Genomic DNA, 19261 nt, shown 5'->3' with positions numbered 1-19261 from the left:
AAGGGAATATGCGACGTTGATTAAATGTTAAGTATGGTTACCAAGTGCTCAACCACTTAGAATGCTTTACATACACTTGCGAGTGTATTATGTTTATGATTATGAAATCTTGTGGTCTATTAACATATTGAAATGATTGTTATGATAAACCTATGAACTCACCAACCTTTTGGTTGACACTTTAAAGCATGTTTATTCTCAGGTACGAATTAAGTCTTCCGCTGTGCATTTGCTCAATATAAGGACATTACTTGGAGCCGATCATCGCAATGGGACCAAATGTTGATGACTTCGTCCAGGTGGATTAGGACGGGTCCTTTCACACATTTTGTTTCCACCACCTGCAACAACTCCTCCTTCTTCTTAACAGCATCCTCTACAGTCTTCAACTTTGAATTGGCATCTTTCATGTCAACTTCAAGCCCCTTTACCTTGTTGGCATTATGAACAGCATTGGCAACAATAGTGTCTTGAGCTTTTTGCATCTTAAGACCATGAATCACATGTTGATTCAGAAGTACTAATGCTACAGCAGTGGATTGATAGCTTTGTTTATGCATCATGGTGGACAGAGAGGAAGACAAATCAGTAATGGTGCTTGCCTACAATGTATTCAGTAATGCTGATAAGAAAACAATTATTAGTGAAATAGTGTTCTTAGATTATAAATCTTATAAGGATTACCTTCAAAAACTCAGCAAAACTATCAGATTTGTTAGCAGGATCGTCAAGAAAAACCTGCAAACCGCCCAGTGGTACAGATGGTGGTTGGGTAGATGCAGAAGATTGGGTCGTATCAGTCCCTTTAGGAGTATGTAGAGTTCTGAATGGAGGGGTCTCAAAAGAATCAACATCATCAGTTTCTTCATTCTCATCATCACTGTCATCTTCAACATTAACAGTTTTATTGCTCTCAGAATCCTTTCAAGTAGAAGTATCAACAACATCATCTTGAGGAACCAATCCTATAAAATAAAGAAGCAGATAAATATACAATAGAGCTTCGACGCAAAATTATTAATCCACTTATACAGATGCAGCTAAGATACATACTTCTCCTTTTTGGTTTGTCAACAGCTTCACCCATTGGACGTTTCCCCTCACGTTTTGAACTTTTGCCAGCCTTCTTGGCGCTGGGTGGTTCAGGGGTGACTTCAACAATTTCAACATCAGGAGATGGTTGAACAGTACCACCATCTCCGCCCTCAACAGATCGCTCTGGGCTTTTCAATTGCTGTTTAAAAGCAGCATCTTGGGCTTTCTCCGCCTCAATTTCAGCAGGGGTTTTGGGCCGTTCAGACACAATCAAAGGATAAACCTCAACCCATGGTTTACCTGGGCAAGATTGGTCTTCTTGAAAGTTCTGTAAACCTGCATTACTTCTCCTGCAATCAGATAATATACAAACAAACAGAAACACATATAAGAACATACACAACTCAAAATAGCATAACAAATAACAGAATATATCAACAAAGGTGCCTACCACGGCCTTCCCAGCACAGCACCGGTGTATATCCAGAACGCCAGTTGTTACTCATTTTACAGAGAACCAATATGGCTTCATAATCATCATATGACCGTTGTGGAAATTTGAATGTCTTCAACGTATCAAGAATAAAACTTTCATCCTCAGACAATGTGGTGGATTTGCTAACTCCTATGGTAGTTTTTCTTCAACCACGAACACATGCCCAGGCATCATGAACAACCCTTTCATTAACAAAGAAATAGGGATCTTTCCAGTTCTTTAACGAACTTTCCTTCACCCCAGTAAACGCCTTGTTCGGCTTACAATCAAATGTATACCAGCATTTGCTAACTAATCTAGTTCTAAATAATTCATGGAAAATATTCACATTGGGAGCTTCTCCTACAGAATTACAGTACATTTCAAAAAGAATAATTTTCTGTAAACCTAATGGATGAACTTGACTAATACCTATCCCATAGTGGGCAAGAATTTGTTGAAGAAAGGAAGAAAGAGGAGTACGGAGGTTTCCTACAGTTAATTGCAATTTATAGAGGGTAATCATCTTTTTTGGAGGTTTATTGGCCCTATCGCTAGGCAAAGGCACAATAGGATTCAACAACTTAAGATATCTGTGCTTCTCACATAACTGTTCTATATCGGCTTCAGTGATACTAGAAGGGATGGTGCTGACGTCACGATTGTCTCTCTGAGAAGACGTGCTACTGGATTCGGCCATGGTAGTACGAAAAAATGAAAAATTGAAACAGAAGAAAAGATGAACAATCACTGACCTTGCACTTCACGAATTGCTAAATTGAATAAATTGCAAGATATCTTCACAACAAATAATCGGTTTTTGAAAAAGGAAAAAGGTAAAAGGTCGGGCTATTTATAGTCAAGCAAATAGATAATAAAGGAACGAGATTGAGACACGTGTATGGGACAGATCAGTAGAGCAAACAATTTAAATTTCAAAAATAAATCAAAAAGATTTTGGGGGCAAATTCATAATTGATAAAATGACGCCAGAGCAGGAAAATCAGACGGCTACAGCAGTTTTGTGTCTTCGAGGAAAAAGGCATCTTTTATTTTTAGTTTAATGACTTTATTTTTTACAAAAATAAAGACATTAAACTGGGGGGACTTAATGGTGTATCCTAGGAGATACACGCATAAAAACGTCATTTTCATACAAAAAACTCGATCAAAGAGCACAAGACATAATGAAATTTGGCAGTTTTCAGAGTTTGCTGGCCAGCGTCCAGCAGGCCGCCCAGCGTCAAGCGTAAGCCCTACGGGCAGCTTCTATGCATAAGCCCTTTAACTCAGCGCGTGAACGGCACGCAGCCACGTCAGCACACGCCACCGACATTCAGGATACTTCACGTAACAGAACCATTCAGTGATTGACACGTGTATCCCTTGAATTTCAGACATTCTACGCCTATAAATAGACCCCCTGGGTCACCACATTTCACATCATTCTGATCTGAACTTCAGTCAGAGAGAAGTACACTTTCTCTCTCACACAGTTCTTTTCACTCTAAAATAACATTAGCCGTTTAGCACCACAGATTGATCCACAGATTGATTGAGGCCACCCCACAGACCTTACATCTGTGTTCCGGGTCTGCAGAGATTATTTCTCGAGGGCAAACAACAACCAACAGTATACGCCACACGCTGAGCAGCTAATCTTCTGTACTAGTACCTTACAGTCGCTATACGGAAAATCGTACTAACACACAACACCACCACTGTTAACACCACCTCCACCACTGCTAACACTACCACTTCTTGCACTACTACCACCTCTAGTACCACCTCTAGCACCACCTCTAGCACCACCACAACCACCTCTAGCACCACCACCACCTCTAGCACCACCATCACCACCTCTAGTACCATTACCACCATCACTTTAACCTTTGCAAGTCTTCCTGTTATGACCAAAATTATCACAAGTGCCACATTATACAGATTTAAATTTCCTTGAAAGCTTACCACCTTGAACCATCTCTTCTTGCTCATCTTCTCCCCTGCTTCTTTTTTTTAGGTCTTCCAACTGGATTGTGGTGTTTGGGTGCTTTAATAGTTATTGAAGCTTGAGACTTTAGCCACTTTTTCCTTCCATTTATTGGTAATATTTTGTGACTATAAACATCCTTCCATGTCTCTAACCAGTAACATGGATGAACCCAAGATTCTTCTGAACCTGTATTTAATTTATTATCAGCCATATCCTTGATGGCATGCACCGCATGCTTGTAAGGCATTCCTATCAATTTTCACTTTCTACAACTACAAAATCTGAAGTTAATTCTTCTTCATTTCCCTTATTTTTCTTGCTCTAATTTTAACATTTTCAATTATAATGTTACTAATTACAGGGACTAATAATGTCAAAATGATAACTCAAAGGACATAAAAAGTTACATCACACAAATTTACTCCAGAAGAACAAACCTCCGTTCACCATTCGACAACAAACCCTTTATTTTCCCCCACCGCAATCGAACCACCACCATCTTCATCGTCAATTTTTTCTTTTCCACAAAATTTTCAAATTTAATTATTTTATTTTAATTAATATAAAATGGGAGCTGGTCGTGCAGTTACAATATCATTAGATGGAGTTCGTGATAAAAACCTAATGCAATTGAAAAAACTCAATTCCGTTTTATTTCCCGTTCGATACAACGATAAGTATTACGTCGACGCTCTTGCTTCCGGCGAATTTACCAAATTAGGTATTTTTAATGCACTACTTTTTCAATTTTATTTTATTTTTATTTATTTTGTATGTTTGTAAATAATTATATCTCCTTTTTTGTGTATCTATAAGTTTTATTGATTAATTGATTTCGTGGTTCCTTAAAACCTAGTGTGTTATCAAAATGCAGAATCACATAATAGAGTAATTGATTAGTTTATAACTTTGTATGAAAAATTTAGTTTTTATTTTTGTACAATACGTGCAAAAATACATGATGAAAAACTGAATGTACTTATATCATCAATCCATTTATGGTTCCTCACATTGCTTCTTAATGGGATATTTGTAACATTCGTTCGTGATATATTTTGTCTACGTTTTGCCGGTTTTGGGTTGATGTTGATAGAATTACTTTGTTCACGTGCTTAAATGTTGGGATAACATGATGAGTTGCTTGCTTATACCCTTTTCGTTTCAATAAGTTATAAGTGTTATTATATACATATAGTCTAGTGCTATGTGAGGAACACATCAACCAAGGGGTTATGGGTTCAAGCTTCGTTAGAGGCAATATATGTGTAATTTGTGTATATACTACTATGCGAGATAGATTCGTAGGGTTGCCTTTCTTTTGTAAATTTACTAACTTTACACATATTCGGAGTAGCTTACTTCTTTGTGTACATCAATGAGCTTTTTACTATTCTCTTGACGTGGATAAACTGTTGCTTAACTACTTTGGTTCGATTTGTCCTAAGGGGATGTTTGGCTAAGCTTTTGTGAAGTTATACGAGCTTATTATGTTAACACAATAAGGTCCTTTGCTATCCAAACACTTCACAGTCTTGTAAGATTATTAAACTTCGTTAGTAGCTTTAACGAATCTTCAAGATCTATGCTTTCCAGGAGTTTGTAAAAAGAGCTAGCCCAAACACCGCTTAAATGTAGATGTTTCTGTTGTTCCATGTTTAAAAGGTGTTGATTTATCTAAAGTTTCATCCTTATGATCTTCACAAGCCTTTATATAAGAACAAACTACACATGTCTGAAAATAATGGATAGTTAAATCATCAAGATTCTAAGAATTTTGGAGTGTATGATTCATATGTTTTGAAACATGCACGTGTCCATGATCGTAGTTTTAAATATAATTACTACAGGGAAATTTCCCCGCTCGCAATGCTTAAATATTCTTAAGGGTTGTTTCTGGTTTTGCATCTATTGTTCAGCATATTACAGTGACATTTGTGTTGGCTCGATTGCTTGTCGGCTTGAGAAGAAAGAAGGTGGGGCTGTTCGTGTATACATAATGACATTAGGTGTTTTGGCACCATATCGTGGCCTAGGTATTGGTGAGTATCTTTCGTCTTCTCTACTTTCGTATTACACGTAATAAGCAGATTTGGATTTGCGTTTTTTGATAATCCGGTTCTGCTTCGATTATCTCACTATTTTGGATTCACTTATTCGTTTGATTATAATGAATGTTGTCTTCACTTAAACCTATAGAAACTTTATAATTTTGCATCGTCAATATATATGTATTATTATTATGCCTCTGATGGTAAAATTATTGAAATTGTCACAGGTTCAAAGCTGTTAAATCATGTTCTTGATTTAAGCAGCAAGCAAAACATCGGTGAGATATACCTCCACGTGCAGACAAACAATGAAGATGCTATAAGCTTTTACAAGAAATTTGGGTTTGAAATTACCGAAACGATTCACAACTATTACACAAACATTACTCCGCCAGACTGTTACGTCGTCACGAAATATCTTGCTCAGCCTCAATCCAAGAAATAACTGGATTTCGCATCTAAGATCAAGACCTGGAGTGAAGATTGTTATTAGATTTTATGGATGTTGATTGCTGATGTCCATAATTTTTATGTTTTTGAGGTCTGTGTGTGTTCTTGATTTTTTTTGTTGAGACCGATTTGTCATCTGTAAGAATGATACATTGTTTAAAGTTTCGAATTTAAAACTTTAAGGTGGTACATTAAGTTGCTGAAAATTAACCATTTTTCCTAACATCCAACTTGAACATGTTTTCAATTTTTTGAGTCTTTCTTTTATACGGCTAAATGCTCTGTTTTACAAATTTAAATGTCTATTTAGTTATTTGAATTATCACAAGTTTACAACAGATTGAGATATGGAAATTATATAAATGTGTAGATACTAGTCCCTTTTATATGGCAAAAAAATGAAAACAAGAACTTTCAAGACCCGGGTGGTTCCATCAAAATCAATACCAAAAGTAGCGTATGCTTGGGATTATTCCTTTTGGTGCTTCTCAAATGAATTCCATCCACCATAGTTGTAAATGGCAATATTTGTAAAGACGAGCGCTTACATTATTAAATACACAGGGATCAACATTGGCCTCATTGGGCATACATGACAATATATATTTACTCTAATTATATACTAACACTATATACTATATATAAAGGTAGCGAAAGGTGGAAGAGTTATTCACAGAGGTCCACCACTCGTTCTTATTGTCGATTCTTCAATAAGCCACCCCACCCGAAAAGCTATCTCCATCATGAAGAACAGATTCTGTTAGCCAATAACCGTCCCAAAACCCACCAACTCTCTGCCAAAACCATCAATGGAATCATTCTTACTTATTATAGAAATTCAATATCAATGTGTACCCACTGCAAAAAAAAAAAAAAAAAAAAAAAAAAAAAAAAAAAAAGGACATACCTGAACCATGGTAAACTGAAATGTTTCTTCTTCCTCAGGTCGAGCTCCTCGTATCCAAACCCTTTGTTTGTAGCGATTCTAAAATTGCATTCAGCAAAAACACATTTACAACATAGCAAAAACTTATCTTTAAACATACATTTTACGTGAAGTAAAAAGACTAACCTCCTCAACATTTAAAGTGCTTAAGATTTGTCTTTCCTTGTGATTAAGTAGAACTCGGTATGCAGAATGGTGGAAAAGTCGTCTAAAACGCTCAAACTGCGTAAGCATAAAAGGATTCAAATAGAGACAGATTAGCTCAAACTACAACTTAAAGCAATCATAATGAGTTGCATATTAGTTACAGGTGAAGATTACAACTTATTTACTTATGAATGGGTCAATCTGAGTTATGTCTCTAAAGAGTCAAAACATGTCAAATGGGTAGAAAGTCGCCCAAACTTTATTTTTAATGCCTAAGATCTTCTGAACAATTTTATAAATAACTATATATAATTGAAATAAAACAATCATTGTGATCATCGACACACTAATCGTGTATTAAGGATTAGGAAAAAACTATAAAATGCTTCAGGCCCACCCAGGCAGACCACATCCATTGCAACTTGACTTGTTAGTTGATACCCAACCCACTCGAACCACCCATTTTGTCACCTTTATAATTAATTACTGACCTGTCCTAAGTCAAAAGAAGGCCCAAAATACAGAGACCTTTCAAAGGGATCAAATCCAGCAAACTGCACTTCATGATTATGTCCAAAATAACAACCCGTTACTGTACATTAACGAAACATATTGCCGCAAACAAAAAAAAGTAATTTGCTACACACAAAATAAAAGAAAGTAATTTTTTACAATAAAAAAAAAAAAGAGAACGCAATCAGATTTGGATAATTGGAACTACCCTGTACATGACTTCGACTCCGTAATCTGGACGTGGTTGGTCGTTGAACATTAATGCATCAAGTTGGTACTGCACACACTCTTCTGCATTAAACTGCATCCAGAAAATAAAGTGTATAAAAACACTGTAACAGGCATTAGACTATGAACTACAATGTTAATTAGCAAAATTACACTCAATCTTGGACCAAAAGGTCTCTTCCTGCGAGATTCAAGCCTGCAAGATTAAATCATCAGCAGTTAGCACCATAATCTTGTAAGTTGTAACCACCAGAATGCAAGAAATTGGATAATAACACTGTACTTAGTTTTCAGGTGCCAACAAACCATCATTATTTGGCTTAGCATAAAAAAATGGTTACAATTATTAAACCAAAAGAATTAGCAGAAACGTAAAGAATTATAACAAATTAGGAAATCAAGTGATCAATTTGAAAGTTCACTAACTTATAAATAAACAATTGAACACCATTAGTAAACATCTTTATAAAGTTAGTACTTTATACATACACACTCAATAAAAATTAAAAACAGGAAGCATTTTAAAACAGGGCACCAAAATTATATCCCCACTTGATCACCAAGTATTTATGACTGTATACACGAAGAATATGAATTGTAACAACAAAATTGAGAACGATAACTGTGAACATGAATTTTTAATCCAAAAATTGAGAATTGAAGTACCAATCGACAGATAGATAGTCCGGAACATCAGCAGAAGACGAAGCTCTGAGCCGGAAATTAGGGTTTTTCGTATTGTAATTGAAGAAATGTTTATTAGAAAAAAACGATGATGAAGATGATGATAACCCTAACGATATCATACTCGAATCGAGCAAACAAATAACTGAAGAACGAACCCTCGACAAATTTACGGGGAAAGTATTTGGTACGTAATAGCGAGGTGTATTCAGACCTTACGCAAAGGGTGTGTGTTGAAATTTGGTGCGGGTTTTTTTGTGTAGGTTTGTTAATTTTTGTTTTATTATTTTTATCCCTGTAATGTAATAACGTTGTTTTGTTTTGTTTTTTTTTTAAAGAGTATTACGTGGTTATCTAGGGAACTTAACAATCCACGCGTTTATCTTTTTACAGTTGTATAACCCGCTCTCAACTGCTGATCAGGAGGAAACTAAGCCCAATCCGAGGACATGGGCGTTAAAACCCCCATCCACACTGCCCCATAACGCGATGTGCGAAAGACACCCTTGTATGAAATTCAAGGGAAAAGGACCAACCTTGTGTACAATGTTGAACCCCACGAGAGTCGAACTCCTGACATCTCGCTAAGAGAGACAGGTCAGTACCATATAAGCTACAATACAATGTAAAAATGTTGTTTTGTGACACTGTGTGCAAGGTTGATGTGAAAAATATTATTATTTGATAGATTGATAACAATAATTAATATGTTGAAAATTATAAAAAAATCAACCAATTATAATCCTTCACATAGTTACTTTACTTTCTCATTAAAACTCATCCACGTCTCAACTCACACTCCAAACTCGCATCTCGTAACACACGATGTGGCATTTTTGAATGCCGCAAAGGGATTCAACAGGAAAAGCTCACCCACATAACAAATAGCCTTAAAAGTAAAATAGAAATAAAAGGAGTGTTTGATATGCAAAAGTATAAGGTGTGTTTGATAAAACTGAATTTTTAAGAATCGAATGATTTATAATTTGAATGATTCAAAAGTTCCGAATAAAAATAACATATTTAATGATCACCTATAATAAATAATGTGAATGATGTAAACAGTGGCGGAAGCAGGATTTTTCTTCACCGGGGGCGAATTTTTTCTTTAAAACCGTAGCAATTTTTTTGGCAAAATACGGAGTTTTTGGGACAAAAATTGGAGGTTTTTAGGCAAAATATTGAGGTTTTTGGATAAAATTTGAAGGTTTGTATTCAAAATTTGAAGATTTTGGGACAAAATTTAGAGAATTGTGGACAAAATTTGAAGGTTTCGAGGCAAAATATGTAGGTTTTGGGGCAAATGACTTTTGGGTTTGGGGCAAATGGCTTTTGAGTTGAGGGCAAAATAAAAAAAATCCAATTTTTTACACTAAAATTTCGAAATCGACTGGGGGCGCGCGCCCCCCCCCCCCCCAAAATTCGCCCCTGGATGTAAACGTATCATATTAATTTGTTGTATAAATAAAAAACAATATATCGATCTAATAAATGTTTTTGACATAATCTAAAGAAAATGTAACATAAAATTTAAGTGTTTATTGGTTAAAAAGGTATTTTAACTCTATATAGTTCAACATTGAATATTAAACTATTCAAAATCATATATCGTTCAAATGTCAGAAAGTTCAAATGTCAGAAACAAATGCTATGTTAAATGGTTCAACATCAACGTTGAACCATTCAATTAAAAAGTAATCAAACACACCCTAAATCATATAGAGTTATTTACGAATTACTCATACTCGACTAAATAATAGTTTATTTTGAATAGTATTTACACGAGTTTAAATCCGAGCTCAACTTATTTTGAGGATTATTTGTTTTTTTTTTCTTTTTCGAAAAGCTATTTTGAACATCATATAATATTCGAGCTCAAATAAACCAGTGAGCCTTGATGAGTTATTTCAAAGGGTCGAGTTCAAGTCTAGTTGAGTTTGGACTTGGCTCGTTTCATTTACACATTTATTTGAGACTAGGTTTATATTTGTTAAAGCTCTTTTGCACTAAAACAAACAAACCGAAATAACAAAAACTAACTCATGCTACAAAATGTAAACTGGATGACAACATGTGACACCAATTATACCAAACCAAAACATAATACTAGCAACATAAAATGCCAAGAACCAAAAAGTTATATAGACTTTGGCATAAGTAAATACGCATAAACTGAAGTCAGTATACGATGCAAATCATCACAAGATAACCGTACAACATAAGTAAATACACATGACCACCAGTGTCATTTTTCATGAATAAATAAATATGATATGGTTATAATGAGAAAAAAACATGTTAAGACCATTAACACGTTGACCGACTTCCTTTCATTATAAACAAAAAAAAAAATTGTTGGAAAATTTGGTTGGAAATATGTTCCACCAATTTTTTGGACACAAATTAATATATAATAAAGTGATATATATTAACGACTATGTAGTGGGTTTTGTAGCCACTAATGAGAGCTTTAAAAACGAACTAAAGCGTGTCCAAAACGGGTTAATGGTGAATGAAATATCGCGTCTCAAAGTTGTTAATTTAAGTGCAAAGTAAGAAAAAGTTTGATTTATCAATCAAGGATTTTTGTAAATCTTCTCTTAGATTTTGTCAATCTTTTCTTTTCTTATTAAGATCCTAAAAGATTTGACTTGTGATTTTGTAAATCTTTTCTTATCAATTTAGATTGTGTTTGCACTATAAATACCATATACTTTGGTATTTAGAATAAAAATTAACCAACACATAAACAAAAATTATAACCCTCTTACATTTGTTTTCCAGCTTCTTATTCTACTACTTCGGTCACCCCGTTTCCGGTCTCTTTTTCAGGAAAGTGCTCTCGTCCGGCAGTACGCTGCTTCGAACCGGTGTACCCTGGGAACAGACATCGAATCTGTTTAAGGGAATTGTGTCAAACACAAGCCCGGTTCAATCTTCAATTCGGTTAGATCGTTCTATCTATTAGTTGTTATTATGATTACTTATTATACATATTTTCTATATGTTTATGATAATATATATAATTGTTTCAGTTTCGTGTACTATATTCCTACAAATTTAAACAGATTCTCTGCGAAACTGACCTGGTAAATAGAGTTGAATATGTGTATACATTTTTTTTTTGAAACTTCAATAGTAGAACCTTTACTAATATGCTTATAATCTCACCATCGCCGATCGCCGTTCACAATTGTCTGCTTCTGTCAATAACCACCGGCCGCCACCGTTAGCTGCCGGTTTCTGCTGTTATGTTCGCCTTGAAATTCTGACCAAGACCCCTATGTATTGGAAATTTAGGCTACTCTGATTTTAATTTTGAATTGCTATTGTTTGTTTCCAATATGCGGGTGGTTTTGGCTGCTATATTCTGAATGAAATGGTTCACAGTTATTATTACACTCCGTATTTAACAAAAGAGAATGAAAAAGTAGCCAAATGAATCTTTATTTTCTATGTGGTGGGGTCACTCAATTTTGTTGAGTATGCTCGTGGCTTGCAGAATGATTAAAGATAATGTGCATTTTGATTATATAATTGTTAGACCTAATATTGTTGATATCAATTGATGCGTTGAATCACATTCCTTTATATCTATTTATATTCTGAACTTAAAAAATATCTATTACTCATGCTCAGATTCTATTGTTGTTACAAAGTGAACATATAAGTCATGTTCGATATTATCTTTTGCTAATTGAGTAATTTGGGAGAACATAATTGAATTAGATGTTGTTTTTATTATAAGAGAATATTTATTTAATATATGATTTTGCATGTTATAATTTGTTTGATATTCTTACGATTATAACCTATAAGCTTGTCTATCTTTTGCCTATTAAATCGATGATTCTCATAGTTATGTAATTTATTCATTATAAATAACATATATATAAACTGATTATTGAGTGTATAATATGGTTGCCTTCGTATAGCTAATGATAATTGATGTGTTCTATAAATCCTTTTATAAACGTGGCTGCATATATACTTTATATATCGTGATTAAATATGCTATGGTTATGGGCTTTTGTTATGATTTAATCTACTACTACATATCTATCTATACATTATTATAAAGCGCGTGATATAAATTCTACGTGTCATTTTCTCAATTAAACTGAATTAAATAATCTTACGTGTCAATTTCTCAATTAAACTATTTATTATTAAATCGAATTAAATATTAAATAATCATTATTTTTATTAAGATAAAACTAAAAGTATTAAAATAAATTAAGATATTCGACAAATATAGAATTAAGATATGCCCGTGCGTAACATTCTCACAAGATAAAATACTGGATACCCGACTTTGAAAACAAATCATAGAACAAATACTGGATACCCGACATCTTGGAAACAAATCGCCGACTTTGAAATTATAGAACAATCAAGTTAATTTTTAAATAATAAATTAATTAGATAATAAAGAAGAATCAAAATGCACCTATTAACAAATCGTTGACTTGGATAAATTAACCAATCAGGGAGATTATTATTTATGAATGATATTTTATATAATATAATAATTTAGTGTTTGCACTTAAATTTAAAAACTTACATTAATATAATATTAACGGACGTGCTCATATTTATCAATTGAAGTTAAAATTATTATTTGGTAATCATTATATATATTTGGATCTATATTTGTTCATTTTCGTTTGAAATTTTGATATAATAAAATTAGTTTGTACTAAAAGCATATATAGTTAGAGATGTATATAAAATATTATTAATTTTTTGGGTAAGCAAGGAAACCCTCCTATGAACGTCTCCCCCATAGAAGGTAAAACTTCGGGTAATCAAGTCCCTCGAGCGCGAGACCTGGTACCGGGTGAATTGCGCATTATGCGCACCCTCTTGTCACACTCCCTTTTGAACAATTTGGCATAGCCAAGGATTGAACCCGGATGGTGTGCTTCATTGGGCAACTCGGTGGCCACTCAGGCAAGCCTGAGTGGTTATATTAAATATTATTAACAATCTATTAAAAAAAACTTTTTAGGGGCTCATGTGTTTTATCTATTATTTGTCAACTGAAGTTAAAATGGATCCAAAAAACGGGCTCATAATCTATGTGTTAGTATTCAATACTAATGTTTTCGATACAAATGTTATCATTAATGAAAGGTTTTTTCATTGTAACTGTATTAGACATTTGATAAGTATATCAATACTAATGTTATCGAATATTAATTTATACAATTTTCGTGCAACGCACGGGCTCATAAAACTAGTAAGGTTATATAAAGTAGGTGTATAAACCACCAGGGGTTCAACTTATTACTATGGAGGTGGGATATTCTAGAAGTTCAAACCCTTTAGCCTATTTAGTGTAAAAGTAGTAAAGTGACATCATCGGTCCAACACCAACTTGGATCTAAATGTTAAAAAGTATTATTGTATTATAATAACATAATATGATAATATATGTCAATTATGATCAAAATGGTGGGATATTTAAATTAATATATCATGTGTGATTATTTTGTAGCCATTACGAAATATGATGATATTAATTTTATAAATAAGTAGTGGACTTTTGAATTTTTTAATCTATGTTTATTTTGTTAGATGGATATTGTTTATACATTATATATTGGATCTGACAATAGAGGTAGGGACGCTATGCACAAAGAAAATAGAAAAGAAAAATAGGGTTTTTGGATAGGATAAAAGTGAGGTTAAACGGGTGGGAGGTGATGATCGCTATAGAGGATTTACCCAGGATCATACTGCTCTGATACCATGTTAGAGTGGAGGAAAGTGTGCAATATTATTCTGAATGAATATAGATGTGGGTTACATACATATAAATAGGATTGAGCAAGTACTAAACCCTAGTGGACTAGATATGCTAACGGGCCCTTATAGAACACAGGCTAAATAATCCAATATATAATGCATAAACAATATCCATCTAACATCCCCCCGCAGTTGTAGCGGGAGCTGAGCGAACGCTTAAACTGCATCTAAACTCATCAAAAAGTGCAGTAGGTAAGCCTTTGGTGAAGATGTCTGCAAACTGATACCGAGAAGGAACATGAAGGACCCGAACATGACCCTTAAGAACAAGATCACGAACAAAATGGATGTCAATCTCAATGTGTTTGGTGCGCTGATGTTGCACCGGGTTGCCAGACATGTAAACAGCACTAATGTTGTCACAGTAGACAAGAGTAGCAGATGAAAGCGGGCAATGGAGCTCACGTAGAAGATTACGAATCCAGCATGTCTCTGCAACGGCGTTTGCGACGCCGCGGTATTCAGCTTCGGCACTGGAGCGTGATGGAGTCTGTTGCCGTTTAGAGGACCAAGATAGTAGATTATTACCCAAAAATACACAGTATCCAGATGTAGAGCGGCAAGTAGAGGGACAACCAGCCCAATCAGCATCAGAATAAGCAATCTGCTGGCTTCGACCGTTAGCGACAAGTCTAGCCTTATACCTGCTCAGTGTACCGTCTGCATTAAACTTTTGCTTAAACAACCACATGGAACGAACTATGTTCGTGTTCGTGGGGCGAGGCACAAGAGTCCAAGTACCATTTTTAATTAAAGCATTATATTCTTCATTCATAGCGTTATGCCAGTTAGGGTCGTTAAAGGCGTTGGAATATGATTTTGGTGTAGGAGAAGGTGTAGCAACATGGAGATTAAGACGTTGAACAAGTTTGGTGGTGCGAAGGCGGTATCGAGTAACCATAGGGTGAGTGGAGGTTGTGTTTTGAGGTGGTGGCGGTGGTGGGGGTGGTGAGGGTGAGGGAGCGGGATGAGGAGGAGTAGGAGGAGTAGGAATGTCGGGTGAGGGTGGAGTAGTGACATGAGGTGAGGATATGTCTGAGAAAGTGCGAGAGAATATATTTGGAGGAGGGTCAAGAAACTCATATGTTGGGGATGAGGAGGTAGTAGTGGAGATATATGGAAAGGAAGTTTCATCGAAGGTGACATGAAGAGAGAGAATGATTTTGTGAGTGGTGAGTTCGAGACATCGGTATCCGCGGTGATTCGATGGATAACCGAGGAAGATACACGGGGTGGAGCGTGGAGCGAGTTTGTGAGTTGTGACGATCGCTCCAAATCCATATGGACAATACGTCATTCATTGATTTCATTGCGAGGTATTTGACCTCTATATGATACGTTTTGTAAACATTGCATTCTTTTGAAAAGGCACACCATAAATGAATATTTAAATCAAAGGTTTTCGACATCTGATGATTTCTACATATAGACAATCACCGTAAATAATAGTTTACAATAGTACTTCCATTGACAATGCAGTCAAAATAAGATACATGGTGATGATTTGGTGAATGCAACGTTTCCTTGATAAATATGGCATGTAAGACTCCATGCACATAGCTTGTCTAACATATAAGCAAACAGCGGAAGACTTCTAGGGAACCTGAGAATAAACATGCTAACAAGTGTCAACACAAAGGTTGGTGAGTTCATAGTTTTAGTGTTTCGCATAATCTGTATATAAAGGTGGATCACAAGATTTTAGTTGTTTCATCCAGAAACGTTTATCAAAATATTCTACGAAATTGAGCACCCTGGTAACTAAACTTAACGTATATATATTTTATACCCTTTGTATAATCATCTTAATAATACACGCAAACCAACGTGTACGCTTTTCAAATAGCATACGTCCGTTAAAAGGCTAGCGCTCTAGCTCGGACGGGGATATCAAGCCCTATGGATCCATATACTGTTATTCGCGCCCACCAGTCCATATCCTATGTACTGGCAGCTACTAGTTACCAAAGCTAAGGGATTTTCGGTTCAAACTCAGTGTAGAATTTAGTATGTACTTGTATCCATTGCGCTTAAAATAAATTGCATGTATTCTCAGCCCAAAAATATAGATTGCAAAAGCAATTAAAAAGGGAGCAATGAAACTCACCTTAGCAGTACATAAAGTCGTTCACCAAAATGTGACCGAAACTTGGAATACCAAATAACCATAGATCTCAACCTAGAGAACATATGTTGGTCAATAATTGTCTATCAAGCTAGGTCAGGTCATAGTGTATCACAATCCTAATGCTCGAGATCGACATACAAAAGTTATCCAAAGTCGTTTCAAAAAGTCAATTTTGACAATAGTTTAACAAAACGAGACGTACCTTATATAAGGATTCATTTACTCGGTTGGTAATATTCAAAAATCCAATTTATCAATATTACAAACGAGTTGTTTAAATCTTAATTGCAGATTCAAAAGCAATTTCAATTAACGTCAATCATAATTCAGTTGATCATATCTTTTAATCCGTTCATCGAAATTATTCGATATCTAAATGAAAAGTTATTGATTTTTCGCCAGCTTTCTAAAAACATGTATATCATATACCTTTTACCAGTAATATATGTATTTAATTCGTGATTCATTATAAACTGTTTAACGACGAAATTTAGCATACAAGCATATATAAATATATATACTCGAGCACTAGATATGGATACACATTTAATATATAAAAGCTAAAATATGAATGCTTACGTATCAATATTGAGATTCAATATTGTAGGAAAGTACGTAGACGCAACAGAGATTATAAACACTAAATTTGATTCACAAATATACCCTCGAACATTACCCATAACCTCCTTGGCAATAACCCATAATTTCCTTAGCTCTATCCCGCTCAAAAACCCATTTTGAAGGTGACACGCTCATAACCTCGTCGTATTATTTTAGGTATATATACTACTAATAATAATATTATAATAAGATTAATAATAATAATATTAATCTTAATAATAATAATAATAATAATAATAATATGAATAAATATAATAATAATAATAATATAAAAAATAATAATACGGAGGAATGAATCGAGCTTTTATAGTATGTGGCCTGCTACAGTACCTCATGCGATCGCATGAGTTTTCAGTATTTTTGCCATGCGATTGCATGGCCGCCTTATCCGTTTTTGTTTGCTAGCTCGTCGACATCATATAGTGTTTACTATAGCAAATAGTGTTTACTGCAGCAAATAGTGTTTACTGTAGCAAATCACGGTAGCAGTTGTTTTCACTGTAGCACTGTAGCAAAATACGGTTTCACTGTAGCAAATAGTGTTTACTGTAGCAAATAGTGTTTTACTGTAGCAAAGTCATTTTACTGTAGCAAATAGTATTTTACTGTAGGAAAGTCGTTTTTACTTGTACATATATATATATATATATATATATATATATATATATATATATATATATATATATATATATATATATATATATATATATATATATATATATATATACATACATATAATTGTTCATGAATCGTCGAGAGCAGTCAAATGTAATGAAACAGTTCTAAAATTTTGAGATTCAACTTCATAGACTTTGCTTATCGTGTCGGAAATGTTAAATCATTTAAAGATAAAGTTTAAATTTGGTCAAAAATTTCCGGGTTGTCACATGAGTGTTGTTGAGGTGAAGGTAGGAAAGACAACCGAAAACACGGAGAGTGAAGTAGTTGGGTGGATATTTGTAGAGGCGTGTGTGGGGGATATCGTGGTTTATAGCGGACGAGGGTAGGAGATTGAGAAGATAGGTGGCCATGTGAAGGGCCTCGACCCAGAAAGTAGGGGGTAGGTTTGCTTGAAAGAGAAGGGTGCGTATAAAGTTATTGATAGTACGAATCATCCTTTCAGATTTTCCGTTTTGTTGGGAGGTTTGTGGATTGTTTTGGAATAATTATTTAAGTTGATTGTTATCGAATTCACCGCCAAGGTCACATTGGAAGGCTTTGATTTCAAAATTGAATTGAGTTTTAATGTATGCACGGAATTGAGTAAATTTATTAAAGGCTTCAGATTTATTGCGTAATGGAAAAACCCATAAGTAATGCGAGTAATGATCTAGGAAAATGACATAATATTTGTAACCACTAAGACTCGGAATCGGTGAAGTCCATAAATCCGAGTGAACAATATCAAATAACGAATTAACATGATAAACGGAACTACTAAACGGAAGTCTCACATGCTTGCCAAGTTGACATGCATGACAGAGAGCGGGAGACTTCGTATTATTACATTTAATAGAATTATTTGAAATAAGACGACGAAAAACATCAGTGCTTGGATGTCCAAGGCGCTGATGCCAAATGCTGGGTGTGGTGATGAGAGCATGATGAGTTGGGGATGCTGTCGGATTCGTGAATGGGTAGAGATCTCCAGTGCTATCACATCGTAGGAGCAGGCGGTGAGTCAAGTAGTCTTTGACAGAGAAACCAAACTCATCAAATGTAACAGAAACTTTATTATCACGAGCAAAACGACGAACGGAAATAAGATTTTTAACTATGTTAGGTGTAACGAGAACATTAGACAGGTGTAGGGGTCGGTTAACATTAGGCAAAACGCTATGACCAGTGTTGACAACGGGGATGTGGTTCCCGTCACCAACAGCAACGGAAGGATAAATGCAATGATTAAAAACAGTACTTAGACAATAATAAGGCCCGAGTCCGTATGTGGGCTTAGGGTCCATTAGGGTTAATATAAGTTTAGGGATTATGTACTCTATAAATACTTCATTATGATAATATAATCATCACGGGACGGGATTCAATGAATTAACATGGTATCAGATTGGATTTGATCCTGAAACTCTCTGTAGACCACCCGTCAAATCTTCCTCTCTATCATCTTTTCTCTCGTTATTCATTGTATCAGTTCACAAACCCTAAAAAAAAACCTACCGAAAGC

At 34.8% G+C, this 19261-nt stretch overlaps 3 protein-coding genes across 6 annotated transcripts; 1 reads left to right on the top strand and 2 right to left on the bottom strand.

Annotated features, from left to right (window-relative positions):
* Window positions 1-3976: 3976 nt before the first annotated feature.
* On the top strand, window positions 3977-6209 carry LOC139864364 (uncharacterized). Its single transcript, XM_071852944.1, has 3 exons — window positions 3977-4224; window positions 5420-5542; window positions 5779-6209. Exons 1-3 carry the CDS (start codon window positions 4071-4073, stop codon window positions 5994-5996), a joined length of 495 nt encoding a protein of 164 aa, XP_071709045.1. The 5' UTR covers window positions 3977-4070; the 3' UTR covers window positions 5997-6209.
* Window positions 5824-11822, bottom strand: LOC139864343 (uncharacterized). Of its 4 annotated transcripts, none has more exons than XM_071852931.1 (8): window positions 8502-8789; window positions 7989-8031; window positions 7816-7908; window positions 7586-7648; window positions 7074-7169; window positions 6909-6986; window positions 6686-6795; window positions 5824-6022 (listed from the first exon to the last, which is right to left on the bottom strand). In XM_071852931.1, the coding sequence occupies exons 1-7, from the start codon at window positions 8639-8641 to the stop codon at window positions 6709-6711; spliced, it is 600 nt and encodes a 199-aa protein (XP_071709032.1). In that variant the 5' UTR covers window positions 8642-8789; the 3' UTR covers window positions 5824-6022; window positions 6686-6708. The 4 variants fall into 4 exon arrangements, with proteins under 4 accessions (XP_071709032.1, XP_071709038.1, XP_071709028.1 ...); XM_071852937.1 differs by lacking the exons at window positions 5824-6022; window positions 8502-8789 and adding exons at window positions 11291-11415; window positions 11606-11822 and having other exon boundaries at window positions 6029-6795; XM_071852927.1 differs by lacking the exon at window positions 5824-6022 and adding an exon at window positions 6029-6544.
* A 2623-nt stretch (window positions 11823-14445) lies between these two features.
* On the bottom strand, window positions 14446-19043 carry LOC139888486 (uncharacterized). The gene is made up of 2 exons (XM_071871493.1): window positions 18437-19043; window positions 14446-15365 (listed from the first exon to the last, which is right to left on the bottom strand). Exons 1-2 carry the CDS (start codon window positions 19041-19043, stop codon window positions 14446-14448), a joined length of 1527 nt encoding a protein of 508 aa, XP_071727594.1.
* Window positions 19044-19261: the final 218 nt, after the last annotated feature.

The sequence above is a fragment of the Rutidosis leptorrhynchoides genome, chromosome 1 (genome assembly GCF_046630445.1).
Source record: "Rutidosis leptorrhynchoides isolate AG116_Rl617_1_P2 chromosome 1, CSIRO_AGI_Rlap_v1, whole genome shotgun sequence".
Classification (NCBI taxonomy): domain Eukaryota; kingdom Viridiplantae; phylum Streptophyta; class Magnoliopsida; order Asterales; family Asteraceae; genus Rutidosis; species Rutidosis leptorrhynchoides.
The sequence above is the reverse complement of the archived record's forward strand: the minus strand, read 5'-3'. Positions and strand labels throughout refer to the sequence as shown.

Coding starts and splice junctions, on each gene's coding strand:
- LOC139864364 (XM_071852944.1), top strand. CDS start 4,071: ATGGGAGCTGGTCGTGCAGTTACAATATCATTAGATGGAGTTCGTGAT. Junction 4,225..5,419: donor CGGCGAATTTACCAAATTAG/GTATTTTTAATG, acceptor TCTATTGTTCAG/CATATTACAGTGACATTTGT. Junction 5,543..5,778: donor ATATCGTGGCCTAGGTATTG/GTGAGTATCTTT, acceptor AAATTGTCACAG/GTTCAAAGCTGTTAAATCAT.
- LOC139864343 (XM_071852931.1), bottom strand. CDS start 8,641: ATGATATCGTTAGGGTTATCATCATCTTCATCATCGTTTTTTTCTAAT. Junction 7,909..7,988: donor CTTTTGGTCCAAGATTGAGT/GTAATTTTGCTA, acceptor TTCTGGATGCAG/TTTAATGCAGAAGAGTGTGT. Junction 6,987..7,073: donor GCACTTTAAATGTTGAGGAG/GTTAGTCTTTTT, acceptor ATGCAATTTTAG/AATCGCTACAAACAAAGGGT.
- LOC139888486 (XM_071871493.1), bottom strand. CDS start 19,043: ATGGACCCTAAGCCCACATACGGACTCGGGCCTTATTATTGTCTAAGT. Junction 15,366..18,436: donor ACCGATTCCGAGTCTTAGTG/GTTACAAATATT, acceptor GCACTTTCTCAG/ACATATCCTCACCTCATGTC.